General features: G+C 37.1%; 1 protein-coding gene across 1 annotated transcript; it reads right to left on the bottom strand.

The window, feature by feature from the left end:
- Positions 1-5,188: 5,188 nt before the first annotated feature.
- LOC120580487 (ribonuclease MC-like) lies at positions 5,189-5,949 on the bottom strand. Its single transcript, XM_039834097.1, has 2 exons — positions 5,683-5,949; positions 5,189-5,607 (listed from the first exon to the last, which is right to left on the bottom strand). The coding sequence occupies exons 1-2, from the start codon at positions 5,923-5,925 to the stop codon at positions 5,455-5,457; spliced, it is 396 nt and encodes a 131-aa protein (XP_039690031.1). The 5' UTR covers positions 5,926-5,949; the 3' UTR covers positions 5,189-5,454.
- Between the last annotated feature and the right edge of the window lie 7,684 nt (positions 5,950-13,633).

Genomic DNA, 13,633 nt, shown 5'->3' with positions numbered 1-13,633 from the left:
AGCACTTTGAAATGTGGTTTCTGTCCTATGGTGTGATAAGCGGTATTCAAATGTATTTTCCAAATCACCATGATAAGTTCTGTTATAAGTTTTCAACGTGGGTTTTGATGGCAGTGTTTAAGGATGTTGAAGTAGAGATACTGCATGTTGATTGAAGTATTCCTTCACGTAACAAATAAATAGAAATACAATAAACAGAATATTGACAAGCATACTTCTCTACCAATCTTCATCAGAGTTACATGCTCAATTTTACTATAATTTGGTAAACATTAATATGAGAGAAATATTCAAGTCATTGTATAACTTTCTTAGTTACGTACCTCCCAAGGTTAGTTTTGAAACTAGCATTAACCACCTATGGGTTTTATAATATTTAGAGAGAAACGATTAATGATACAGGAATAACAAAACATTGCACAAGTTATAGAACCCAATCCTACCCCCAAAGCTATTTTGAATCACGAACATAGCTGCATGACTGTTACATTTCAATGATCCACGTGCTGATTTTATCTACCGCTGAGCTGCGACAAGGTGGGTAACCTGATAAGAGTTCTCAGTTTTTTGCCTCACCCGAATCCAATCATCCCGTGCCTCAACAACTCGACAACTCACCTCGAGCAGCCCGGATGATAATTCATAGGATCCACAAGGTGTTGACTATCCTAGCATTTTTTGGAGGATAGAGAACACTAAATATTGGCCATACATTAAATGATATGAATTGGTTCATCAAAATAAAATCATAAACATGATCACACATAATTATATTAGCTGCTTAAAATAGTTGTGATTCATTAGAATTATGTTTGCTTTCATATTTGCGAAGTGCATGACCAATGATTGTGCTAAAATGTTTGTACAGTGCACAATTTTTTCAATACAGAAAGGGTCTAAGTCCAAACAAAAAGAGAAATTGCACCGAAACTAATAGAGGAGAAGAAACTCGTCTACTATCAGAATTGAGCAACTGGACCAACTGAGTCAGACACAACTCAAACAATCAAAGCATCATTATATTCTTTGCTTCATGATACGAGTGGCATATCTTCACCTCCCAGTCCATTTCTACAAGTCTTTGAATACACTCGATAAGACTCCTTTCCAACAATGTTCATACATTACTCTGCGTAACATAATTAACAACAGTCTCTCTCACAATCCACACATAACTCCACTGCTTTAAAACCTGTACTCTTTGCAAGTCGCAACCCTTCTAAAACTCCCCACAATTCTGCCTCAAGCTCCACTCAACGGCCCATGTTAAACATTTTGAAAAGCAACAGATCCAGTTACTGTGATTATCCCAAAGTTAGCCATCGCAACTGGATTACATTCAAAGTCTATTAGCTCCATATATACGTCTGAACCCTCTTGCTCTACACTTCCCTGCCTGTCATGGATCTTGATTTTCCTAATTCTGCTACGCAACCCCAATAATAGGGAGCATTATAACAGCAGATTGGAAAAGAAAGGTCTAAATGAACTTATAACTACATTAACTACAATGTTGACAAAGTAGTAACATCTTCCAATATTAATATGTGATTCTATCATGTCTGCTAAATTTTAATCTGTGATTCATACAAGCTTCCCAAATATAAGCTATTTCTACACAGAATCGACAAAAGAGCATTCATACAAATTAAATAGAAATTGGATCAGTTTTAAGATATTAAATTAAATTAAAAATTAAACCTTCAAAATAAAAGTAAAGCACAACTCATATTATCAAATGGTTTCTTGATTTAGCATATAGTTGATAATAATTATGATATGCACATTTGACTAGCCATTTTGTGTACAGGGTAAAATCCAAATAGCAACGACGATCATATATCTCTAATGTGAAAATAATGATGAAAAAGTAATTATACACTCCTCCAATTGGGCGAATGCTTTCTTTATAGACTAATATCTTCTTACAAACAAATTTCTCTTCTGCAAGACCAATCTCATTTTACAACCACATTTGTTGTCTGTTTTAATAAAAAAGACCTTGCCCTTCTTCCCCACTCCGATAGGATACTTAGTCTATGACTCCGTTTAATTGGGTCATAAAAATATTTTGCTTCTATATTGTGCTTTGTGGCTCACTAGCTAGGGTGGAAGCTAAGGCCTCTCTTTCAGCCGTAATTATTTTGGAAGTTACGTTGTTTTAATATGTATAGGGAAATGGATTGAATATTTTGGTGAAGGTTAGATAAAACTGCTTCTAAATGACACATCTTATCTTCCAAAGAAGTTTTTGATAGTTCAATTCTACCAATTCGTTGGAATACATTTTCTTTCTCTATTTGCAGGCTCACCCTTTGTTTCTTCTCTTTCGATCGTTTGGTCATTTTTGTTTGTTGTGTCTAACTTAATATAATCACATGTGGTTGTTTCCAAATCCCGATATTTAGCCTTTAGAAGATTAGTGTCCTTTGTTGTTTTGATGCCAGGCAGCCGGAAAACCATTGAAGAATGAAGATAGAAGCAGTATATGATCACAACGACAAGTAACCAGTCAGTTTTTGGGCTCTCATGAAGGAGCTAGGAGTAGGTAGACCTGGTTTTGTTTTGATCCCGCAATCAGTTTGTACGGTCCATTCGACAGTCATGAATGGACCGTACAAACTGGTTTCTGACCGATTTGTACAAAAGTCGCTCTTGGAAAGCCATGTCCATCTCGCCAAATGATGTGAAGGTAATTAAACATGCCCAATGATCTTTTCTTCTCTATTCTCTCAAAATTACCTATTAAATCTTTGAAGCGATTTTGATATGTACTTAAATCATGGTTCCTCGTATTCCATAACTCTTATTTCATGTGTATGCTTCCGGACACATTTAATTTTACGGATCCTCTGCAAATTGACTCTTGTCTTATGCAAGAGAATAATGACACAATTTAATTCAAATCCAATAAAGGTTCAAGAATGAATATTAAAAGGGAATCCTTATGATCAAACCTTTACCGACAACTGTACATAACTTCTACTTGAAGAAGAACAAAGGGCAAGCTTTTTCCTTTTTAATCAACCGTACACAAACATAACACAAAATAAAGAAGTGGCACAAACATATTTGATAGGTTTTTTTTATTATCATTTTTTACAATTTTTTTGTTGTTTTTAAAACAAATTTTGCAATGGCTGAAATGAGAGAAATTCTGATTGCTGCTTATATATAAGCATATTTTGAATTCTATAATCCAAATACATTCTAATTGTGTTCGGATTAGATAATCCGAAATCCCACGAACATTTTGGCAAAAAAAATAGGACGCATGAGAAGTTGATAGAGTGAGAAAAGAAATAGTCAAACTATAATCAATTACGAGAACATATGAAGAGAACATACATTAGTTTTTTCCAAAAAAAATGGTTTTATTATTTTATGAGCGCAAATGTGTTTCTTTCATTGATTTAGAAAGAAAATGAATCAAATCACTTTAATTTGTCACTTTAATATTTTTTTTAAATGTACAATAAAAACTCTCTATTAAATATATACTAGAACAAATGTGTGCTTGCTTCTTCTTTATTCTATGAGTAGTTACTAATTAGGTGTGTTGGTTAAGCTTCAGACCACGGCAAAAATCCAAGGTGAGACAAAATCATGTAACACTGTGATTCTATGGAAGTTCATAAGTGTGGCTTTCACAAAATTATGGTGATGATTCACTATGATATATACATTCAAATATCACTATATCTATAATTGTTAACATGTTAAATTTGTTACTAGCAAGTTGATTTCTGAACTTGTATCGTGTGTTAATTACAGTATTGTAAGTTAATAGCTTGTTAAATATCTATGTTAAAATTTAAATTCAAAATTTTCGCTTCAAATTCATCTAAAATTTGACGCAAAAAGACAAAAAGTCAAGCATGTGAAATTGAAGCAGGGTTGTTATATTTACCAAAATGTGTTGTGTACATTTTGGAATCATTAATCTCCTCTTTATCCATATCTCTTTATGATTGAATGCGAAAGAGAGATCAATACAGTCACATGCACCGGCAGTGTACAATGTTTTAAGGGGTCATGATACATATTTATTAAACCTATAATTAATACTCTATTTTGTTTTTTTTACTTTTTTCTTATAAATTAGTAATATGTTTAGGAGTTAAACAAAATGTTGACTAATAAAATTCAGGGAGAAGCCATTGATCCCATGATGAGATAAAGAATGTGAAAATGAAGACTTACAAAGAAGGGTCATGAGTTGTGTTTGAAACATAAATCATCTGACCTCCTATTCAAATGACGACACTATTTATATAATAATTGAGTTCATCGTCATCTCTGATAAACTTGTTAATATAATTGTCAGCCCTATATATCATATGAAGATTCTTTTAAGGATTAAATATTTATATTTGATTTGCAATTTTATTACTAAATATTCATATGTTTCATCTAAATGCTTCTTGCATTTTTAAACTAATGCATTCGAACCGAGTATTTCATAAAATGGTTATCAAATAACTAGGTCATAGTTTTGTGTACATATCTCTATCATAACAAATGAAGACATCAAAGTTGCAGGAACTATGGCTAGATAACTTTAAGTTGCAAGAGGTGTTCTATTTGCTTTCTGTGGATTCACTGTTTTTATAACTTTGGATAATTTTCTAGTTTTGTACTCCTTTGTTTTTTTAATTAATTTACTTTTTATTTTGCCTAATTTTATTTGCTACTGGTTTTGTAAGTTAGTCAAGGTTTTGATCGTGTCTAAACACTTTTTTTTATTGTATTGAGTGTCATATGCTCTTTTTTATCAAATAGTATAGTTGTTGGACTCGTGCACTTTAATTGTGAAAAAGTGGATGGTTCATGGTTCGAACCACGACCCACGTATATTATTACCCCATAATTGTAACTTAGTGTGTGCTTGTTTCAAGGTTAGAAATTACATGTCTTGTAATGGTATTCACAGGAATAACATTCTTACTCAAATGTTTGGCAAAAATTTAGATTTCTTGAGAATGTTTTAGAAATTTATTTAATTAAAAAAATAAAAATGCAAATAGATATAAGTGGTGGTAGGAAGTGATGACAAGTCAAGTTCTATTTCCATGATAATATTATATTCTCATCATCATTTAAGCATGTGAATAATAACAAAAGAAATTATGTGTAAATAACATTTATTGAAATATAATTTTTTTTTGTGAAATTATTAGATCTTGCATAGAGATTACATAGTAATATTTTATTCCCACACTACATCTTGTGAAGGATCACAATTTAAATCTCCTACACCTATACCACAAGATACGTAATGGTCAGTCGAGTTTATACAAGATCTAACTTCTGCTAACTCGCGATTGTTTTTTTTTCCTAGACAAACCAGTATAGGTTCAACTCCATTCATTAGTTTTGCTAGGGAAGTTTTGATAAAACTTATGGATTGCGGCTTAGGGCTTTTTTGTATGTTAGCATCATAAAATTTTACATCTAGGCGGTCATTATAAAATATGCTACTTGATCCAAATTGGAAGCCTTACCATGCTTGTCCCACTGTTCCTCCCAAAACTTAATGTCATCTCCATTTTTTATATCACGCCACATGTGTTCTAACATTTGCTTTTGCGCCTCCGAAAAAAGATTCTAAAATAAAAAGTGAAGAGGTTAGCAAAATAAAATTTATGGAAACCTAAAAATATTGTTAAGATGAAATTGTACCACGTCAAAAGCAGGTGCATTTGGGTCTGCTATCAACTGAGTTTTGGGATTAGTAGTATCTACAGGCCAGGCGCCGTATAGTAGGAAAGTACGAGGTAGTAGTTCTAAATTCACAGCACATACTCTCGGTGGCTTGCAAACAGTTGGTGGGTATTGAGAGACCACCATGTAAGCATCGAATGCACTAATGGTTGATATAAAAAGAAAAGAAAAAATAAGAATTAACTTCATCGAATGTGCCATTACAAAATAGTTTTCGTTTTCCCTCAAGAAAAAAAAATAGTTTTCGTTTGTTGATCGATCCAGTGTTCGTAGTATTTATGATAATCATTTTCCCACACTCACGCATATAGGAAGGTTAACCTTCCACACTTGAATGAAAACAGTGTGTTGGTTACATTTTCCCACACTCACGCATATAGGAAGGTTAACCTTCCACACTTGAACGAAAACAGTGTGTTGGTTACATTTTATCAATGTTACAATTTAGTCCTTAAGTTATCTTCTGTCAACCAAATAAATTTTCACAGTCAAAATCGTTAATCCAATGTCTAAGATGGATACACATTGCAAGTTGTCACATCACCGTTCACATGTTCCAATTTAACATTTTGGCAAGATTGACGGTGAGGATTTATTTGGCTAACATATACTCCCTCCATTCCTTTTCTTTTGATGTTTTAGGTGATTGCACAAATATTAAGGAATCATTAAATTATAGGAATAATTGTATGGTTTATACTAAAATACCCTTACTTTACTCCATGATTTTTTTTCTTCTCAAAATTCTAATCTCCTTAATTATTGAAACTCACCACACAAACTGCATTTATTATTTAAACTTTCAATTTTCTCAAACTTATCACAAACACCTTAAATCCAACGTGGGAGTTGTGCAATTGTTTTTTTTTTCTTTCCAGTATTTTCTTTTATAGTTCCATGCATGTATATGGAGTGATGGTGAGTTTTAAATAGTGCATGGGTAGTTGAAGTAGTACTCCTCGGCGGTTGTATTCTTTGTGAATTTTTTAACCCATTTTTTAATTCAATTGTGATAAGTCAATAGTCTCAACTTATTTAATTATTAAAGTATGTTTTTCCACAAGGGTAAAATTGGATAAAAAGTATTAAAAATTCTAAAACATCAAAAGTTTTGGAATAAAGTTTAAGCTCTAAAACATCAAAAGAAAAGGAATGGAGTGAGTACTAACTTAAGGGACCAAATTGTAACATTAATAATTTATGGGACCAAAATGAAACCAACAAATAACTTAAGCGACCAAATCATTAATTAAGCCTTAAATTTTTTAAATATTAATGGAAATTATTGATATATTGATTTATAAACAAAATATTGTTAAGGCATATAACAAAATTATTTTTGAACTCAACCTATTTTAATTTGTCTGCATATAAAATTAAGATAAAATAATCATATATATATATATATATATATATATATATATATATATAGGCCCAATATCAACCAAAGCCCAAACTCCACGTTTGACGATATTACTTGCAACACCCCCTTTACTGCAAGGGGGGTGCACAGAGCAAGCGAGACCGGTTCAAACGAGTCACAACGTATCTCTGCACGTTCCCGCAATAAACTCTCTAGCGGTTACACTTCCCACGATTTCGTAACCGCCAGAGCCAGGTGTGCCACTACAACTGCTCTGCAGCCCTCCACCTCTATAACTAGGGGACTCATAACAATCCCCAAGGTAGAATCTATCTCCCTCTCTAAACCCTCATTCTCTAATCTCTACTTAATTAAGCGTCGGAGCATCTGCAGGTACACACCCCCTCCGTTCCAAGGAGCGTTTGACGCATTCTACCACCACATAAATCACTGCATTCAAAGCACCGGCAATCACCTTCTGATCAGGTACTATCAGTGGCGCTGTTAGTGGGAAATATATAAGCTCTCACCGTTTTTATACTCCTAAAAACCAAAGCTTTCCAAAATACTAGCATGACTGCCAATGGTGCCAGCTCACAGATACGAAGTGAAATTCGCATCCCTCAACGGGATGGAATGACATCTTCACCATTTCCAGTGGGTACACCCAGGGAGGGACCTATACATATATTTCCTCTCCAGCAAAGGCCTCTGAAAGGTCCCACATGACCTACAGAGACACCTGAAAATGCCACACCAACTGGTGTCCTCGTCGGTAACCTGATCCGCACGGTTCGACGACAGATGTCGTTAATCAAAACATAACCGACACTTGATGGATTTGGAACAAGCGTGCCCTCTTGTACGAGCCAAATAGACTCCTTCCCCAATACCTAGCAGAAGAGGAAGGAGCCCCCGCTATTCACGTTCCAGATCTCTCCGACATTCAGTCAACATCAGATCTCCGAGCTACACGAGGAGGTCAACCAGGAGAAGATCACCAAGACGGTCTCCTCCTAGGCGATCCCCTCCAAGGAGATCCCCACTAAGACGCAATAGACACTCTTGGTCCCGTTCTAGCTCCGAGGATAGCTGTGATGCCCAGAATGATCATAACTCCTACAGTCCATTCACACGGCGCGTCCGTAAAGCTCCTATTCCCCGCGGGCTAGAGAAGCCCCCCAGATGGACTCATATGATGGAACAATCGATATGGATGAGCACATCGAGAACATCGAGGCGGGTCTTACATACAGATCGGTGCAAGGCGCCGTGAAATGTAAACTATTCGTCACTACGCTACGACGAGGAGCCGTCACTTGGCTTAAGAACTTACGGAGAAACTCCATTTACTCATGGAGCGACCTCTGCTACAAGTTCACAACCCACTTCACCGCTTCAAGGATGCAACCAAAAATGGTGGCATACCTTGAAGCTATTGTTCAAGGAAAGAGTGAACCTCTCCGAGACAACATCGGGAGGTTCAACAAAGAAGTTGTTCAGGTGAGAGGTGTCGATGAGACAATGAAATGCTACCTCATTGCCAAGGGTATGCGCGAAGGCACAGACGTGAAGAAAGTTGTCCTCTTATTTCGCCCAAGGACTCTCAACAAGTTCCTAGCAATCGCAAAGATCTACATATCATATGAAGAGGAGCTGTATGCAGACAGCCTCAACAAATCCAGAAAGGAGGAGCCTGCCGCTGAATCCTCCAAAAATCCCTTCCATGAGAAGAAGAGGGAAGGCAAAATGACACGTGAAGACACGTGAAGGCAAACGACCTAACGGTCACTTCACCGAGTACACACCCTTGGCCATATCCAGGGGGGAACATCCTCGCCGAGATCGCGGTAGCCGATCTGATAGAAGCTGGCATCAAGCCACCAAAGGCTCCGTCTCAGGAGAGGAAGGGAGTCGACAAAATAAAATATTGTTGATTCCACAAATGCCACGGGTACATCACTGACGACTGCATCCACCTGAAGGACGCCATCGAACTCCTCATCCAACGAGGATGACTCAAGCAGTTCATCAAGAACCCCGAGTCGAAAAGGAAGACCGTCGAGATCATTGCAGATGGCAACGATGTGAACAAGATAGTCGCTATGTCCGTGGAACAGCTGGGTGATTTCCCTGACAACGTGGGAATCACCCCCTACTCATGCACTTGGGAACAGTTCCCATCCACCAACATCATTACAGGCGAGACGCTAGACATCTCGGTAGGACGCTCATGAGCGTCAACTTGCTGGCCCCTTCCAACCTCGGAGGGAGACCACCCTTGGCGTTCTACGACTCAGAACTTCCCGGTGGATCTTCAAATGCAGCCATTCCATTGTTCGTATGAGCATCAATGGCCAACATCGATGTCCGATGAGTCCTGATTGACACAGGGGCCTCGTGTGACATCATGTACACCGCGAACATAACACACGGGAAAACATTCTTTCAAAGCTCGCCAGCACACAAACTACAAACGAAAACAAAATAGTCATACTGATGAGTCATTTATTATCCTTTTTTATATGTTATTTAGTTTAGTTTTAATTAGATTTAAGTTTATTTTATATTAGTATTATTTCCTTTTTAAGATAGTTTACTACAAATTGCATTTTATTATATTTCAGGAACGAATATTGGATGGATTGAGTCTTGGAGCAAAAGAAAGGGATTTGGAGCTGATTCGGTACGAAAATATGAAGATTTGGAGACAAAATATCTTTTCCCCAAAGTCAGAAGCTTGGCACGGCCCGTGCTAGCATTGGCACGACTGTGCCACCCTCCAGAATCGCTTTTGCTGCTTTTGCTTTGATTTTAAGCTACTCTATTTTAGCCCGCAGTTTCTTGTGGAACATTCTAGTAATGTAATTGCTTAGATTTTATGTCGAATGTATGCTATAAATAGAGTAGCTAGCCATCACAAATATTCATCTTTTCTTGGAATTCAATATGTGACAATTGTCTTTCTAATAAAAGTTCCTTTTACTTTCTTGTTATTTACTTTTATGCTTTCTCTCTTCTTCTCCATGTCTACGATGAACATTAGTGAGTAGACTTCTCTTGTCTTGGGATTGCTGGATAAGTCTAATGACATAATCCTAATCAAACCAAGCTTTAAACCTTGATCTTATGTAACCCTAATCTCTAATCTAAATTCACCGCTTTAACATGGATTAACCATTATCAAACTGTGGAAACGAAAGTGGAGGGTTTGATAATTGTTCGTCCATCATCTCAAATATCAATTCGTAAAACGAAAGTGGAGTTTTGATATTCGAACAAGTGAACTTAGACAAAGATTGTAAAGGCAGCGAAATAGTCTTTACAATCTTTGAGACATATAGTTTCGAACTTCAAGGATTCTAAATTGTGATCAAGTCAGCGAAATAGGCTTGGTTGCAACTTAGGACAAAAATCTAATAGTAATCAAGTCAGCGAAATAGGCTTGGTTGCTAGAGGAAAAAAAGAGAAACTGTCTTTAGAAGTTAGGTCTAACATAAGGTTATAAGTTTAATAGTTTGGTTTGTGAAGGACTTGTCGTTAGGATGAACCAATAATTCCAAGACTTTTATCTTATTTATTTTCTTGTAATTAAAAATCCAAACTTTTATCTAAAACTCTTTCATCTAATCTTCATTAAAAGTTAATTGAATTCATAACTCCCTGTCAGAACGATACTCTTATTTTACTACTTCGATAGAACCGTGCACTTGCGGTTTTATCTCATCACATACAAGATGTCCTCAACGAACCAAGCGTTCAGAGGCGAAAGGTTCAATTCCACGAAGTAAACGCAATCATTGGAGTGGAGGATTGGAGAGGACCCATTTCCCGTTACATAGCTAACGGGGAACTCCCTTCAGATCCACATGAGAGAACAAGGCTTAAACGGAGGGCATGCTCATTCACTTTAGTGGAAGGAATCCTATACAAAAGGGGTTTCGTCACACCACTTATTGTAACACCCAAGGCTGACGAGGGCGGGGAGTGGTCGCCGGTGCACAAGGCACAACATGAGCGGCTCTCGACAACTTCTAGAGGAACCGAATCACAACGGAATGAGAGGGATCCTGAGGCCGTGTAGGATTGGGACTACATGGTTGAAAGAAGACTTATAAGAATTGTTTGGTACTACCTATATCAACAAGATGCATCTTCTTTTCGGTAGCTCATTCCACAAGAACTCCACAGTTAAGCGTGCTTGACTTGGAGCAATTTTGGGATAGGTGACCTACCGGGAAGTTTCTCGGTAAGCTTGCGAGTGAGGACAAAACACGCTGAAAAGACCCGTGTTGGTTTGTGGAGTCAGTCGACAATCCTGAAAGCAGTCTGGGATGTTACACTTATCAAGTGTCTGGGACCTAACGAGACCCAAGAAGTCCTTGCTGACGTCCACGACGGCATCTGCGGACAGCATCTTGGAACAAAAGCTCTCGCGAAAAAGGTCATGCGGGCGGGATACTTCTGGCCTACAATGCTGAAAGATGCCCAAGACTACGTGAACCTATGTGACAAATGCCAGCGACACGGGGACATGCACCTTGCACCCCCTGCTGAATTAACATCACTAATTTCACCTTGGCCATTCGCATGGTGGGGCATTGGTCTCTAGGGTCCATTCCCCAAAGCCGACGGGCAGCTCAAGTATCTGGTAGTCGCCATCGACTACTCGACCAAATGGATCGAGGCCGAACCATTAGCGAAAATCACGGCCAAGAACGTACTTCGTTTCTTCAAAAGGAACATCCTAGCAAGATTCGGAGTACCAGCCCTGGTGATATCCAACAATGGGTCTCAATTCACCGACCAAAAATTCCAAGACTACCTGAGGAACATCGATATCAAACAAAGCTTCACTTCCGTCGAACACCCTCAAGCCCACGGTCTTGCCGAAGCGGCAAACAGGGTCATTCTACGAGGAATACGAAGGAGGTTGGACGCAACCAAAACTAAGCGGGCTGAAGAGTTGCATACGGTCCTATGGTCCTACAGAACTACTCCCCACTCCACAACTAGCGAGTCACCTTTTCGACTCACGTATGGGACAAAAGCGGTCATTCCCATTGAGCTAACTGAGCTCACATGGCGAATAGAGGCCGACACTGACTTCCCGACCAACACGGTAAACCTGCGTGAAAAGCTCGAATTTGTCGACGAAGTCAGGAACGATGCTATTTTGCGAGAGACAGCGCTAAAACAAAAAATAGACGCTCTCGCCACAGCAAAAAGGTAATCAAGCGAGAATTCAAAGTAGGCGACCTCGTTCTCCGGCGAAACCAAAAAGACTCTGAAGAGAGAAAACTCGCCGCCAACTGTGAGGGACCCTACAAAGTTCGGATGAAAATCAGAACAGGAGCTGTAACGACCCAAATTTTTGAGGCATTAACTTATGTAATTCTTAGAAAAATGGTGCATGTACTTTTTAAATAATAACAATAACTTAAAAACTCCTTGCCTTCAAAAAAAATAAATAAATAAGTTTTCCTTTGAACTTTCCAAATAGTAGATTAGTATTATTTTACAGAAAAGGTCCACATCTAAGACGCACCAAATTAGAAATGAAAACGAAGTTAGGTTATACTCTGAAGTGACTTAGATGATTATAGTAGCAAAATACATATTACAAATAATCAAGCCATAATCATAATTTAAAATTATATAATGCCTATGCTAACAGATAAGCATATTGATACTACTAACCAAAGTGACCTAACTTTATAGTTTATCCTGCTGAATATCATATGAAGAGTAAGATAAATATTTGAAAGGCACAACTTCAAAATTTATATCCAACATATTAGAAGTTCTGTTTAGTACTTTTAAAAAAATATTACAAATATAATGGGCCAATTTCAAAGTCTAATTATTAACAAGGTCTAATCTGTTCTAGTAACATTTGTATCAGGTTCCAACTCAATACGATCATTTTCTGATCGTTTTGTGGAAACATTCACGATGCCGGGCTTCACCTTCTCTTTCAATATCTTTACATTTACCTATGAAAGGCTCCATATAACAGAACCTAATATTGGAAAATTTCACAATAAACTAGTGTACAAAACATGCAATCATATTCTACAAAATACAAAAAATAAATAATCACCAAGTGTGTCTGTGAGAGAGAGAGAGTGGTTTTGATTTAAAGTTTACATCACATATTAAGTTTCCCCAAGATTTTTTTTATTTTAAAGTTTTCCCGCGCGTTGCACGATTCAGCATCTAGTTTAAATAAATGACAAGCAATGAGATAGGAAGTGGTTTCGAAATTAAAGAGAAACCTAGTTCACGAAAGTCAACCATAATAGAATCGAAAGGCGAATACACACCAAATATAAAATAATGAAAGGAAAGACTGGAAGAAGAATGAAATCGTAGGTTATCTTGTGTTTTTTTTTTTGGGAGGAGATGAATGAATATCAGGATAAAGTCGATGATCAAGGTCAGCTTTGATTCAAGAGGGTCGGACATTGTAGCCACTGTGGTCTAACAACATTATGTCTCAACCAACCACCTCTAGATCAACAATGCCGATTTAACTTTCAAAGC

This window comes from Medicago truncatula, chromosome 5 (assembly GCF_003473485.1).
Source record: "Medicago truncatula cultivar Jemalong A17 chromosome 5, MtrunA17r5.0-ANR, whole genome shotgun sequence".
In the NCBI taxonomy this organism is placed as follows: domain Eukaryota; kingdom Viridiplantae; phylum Streptophyta; class Magnoliopsida; order Fabales; family Fabaceae; genus Medicago; species Medicago truncatula.
This window is presented reverse-complemented; position numbering and strand designations above follow the sequence as displayed.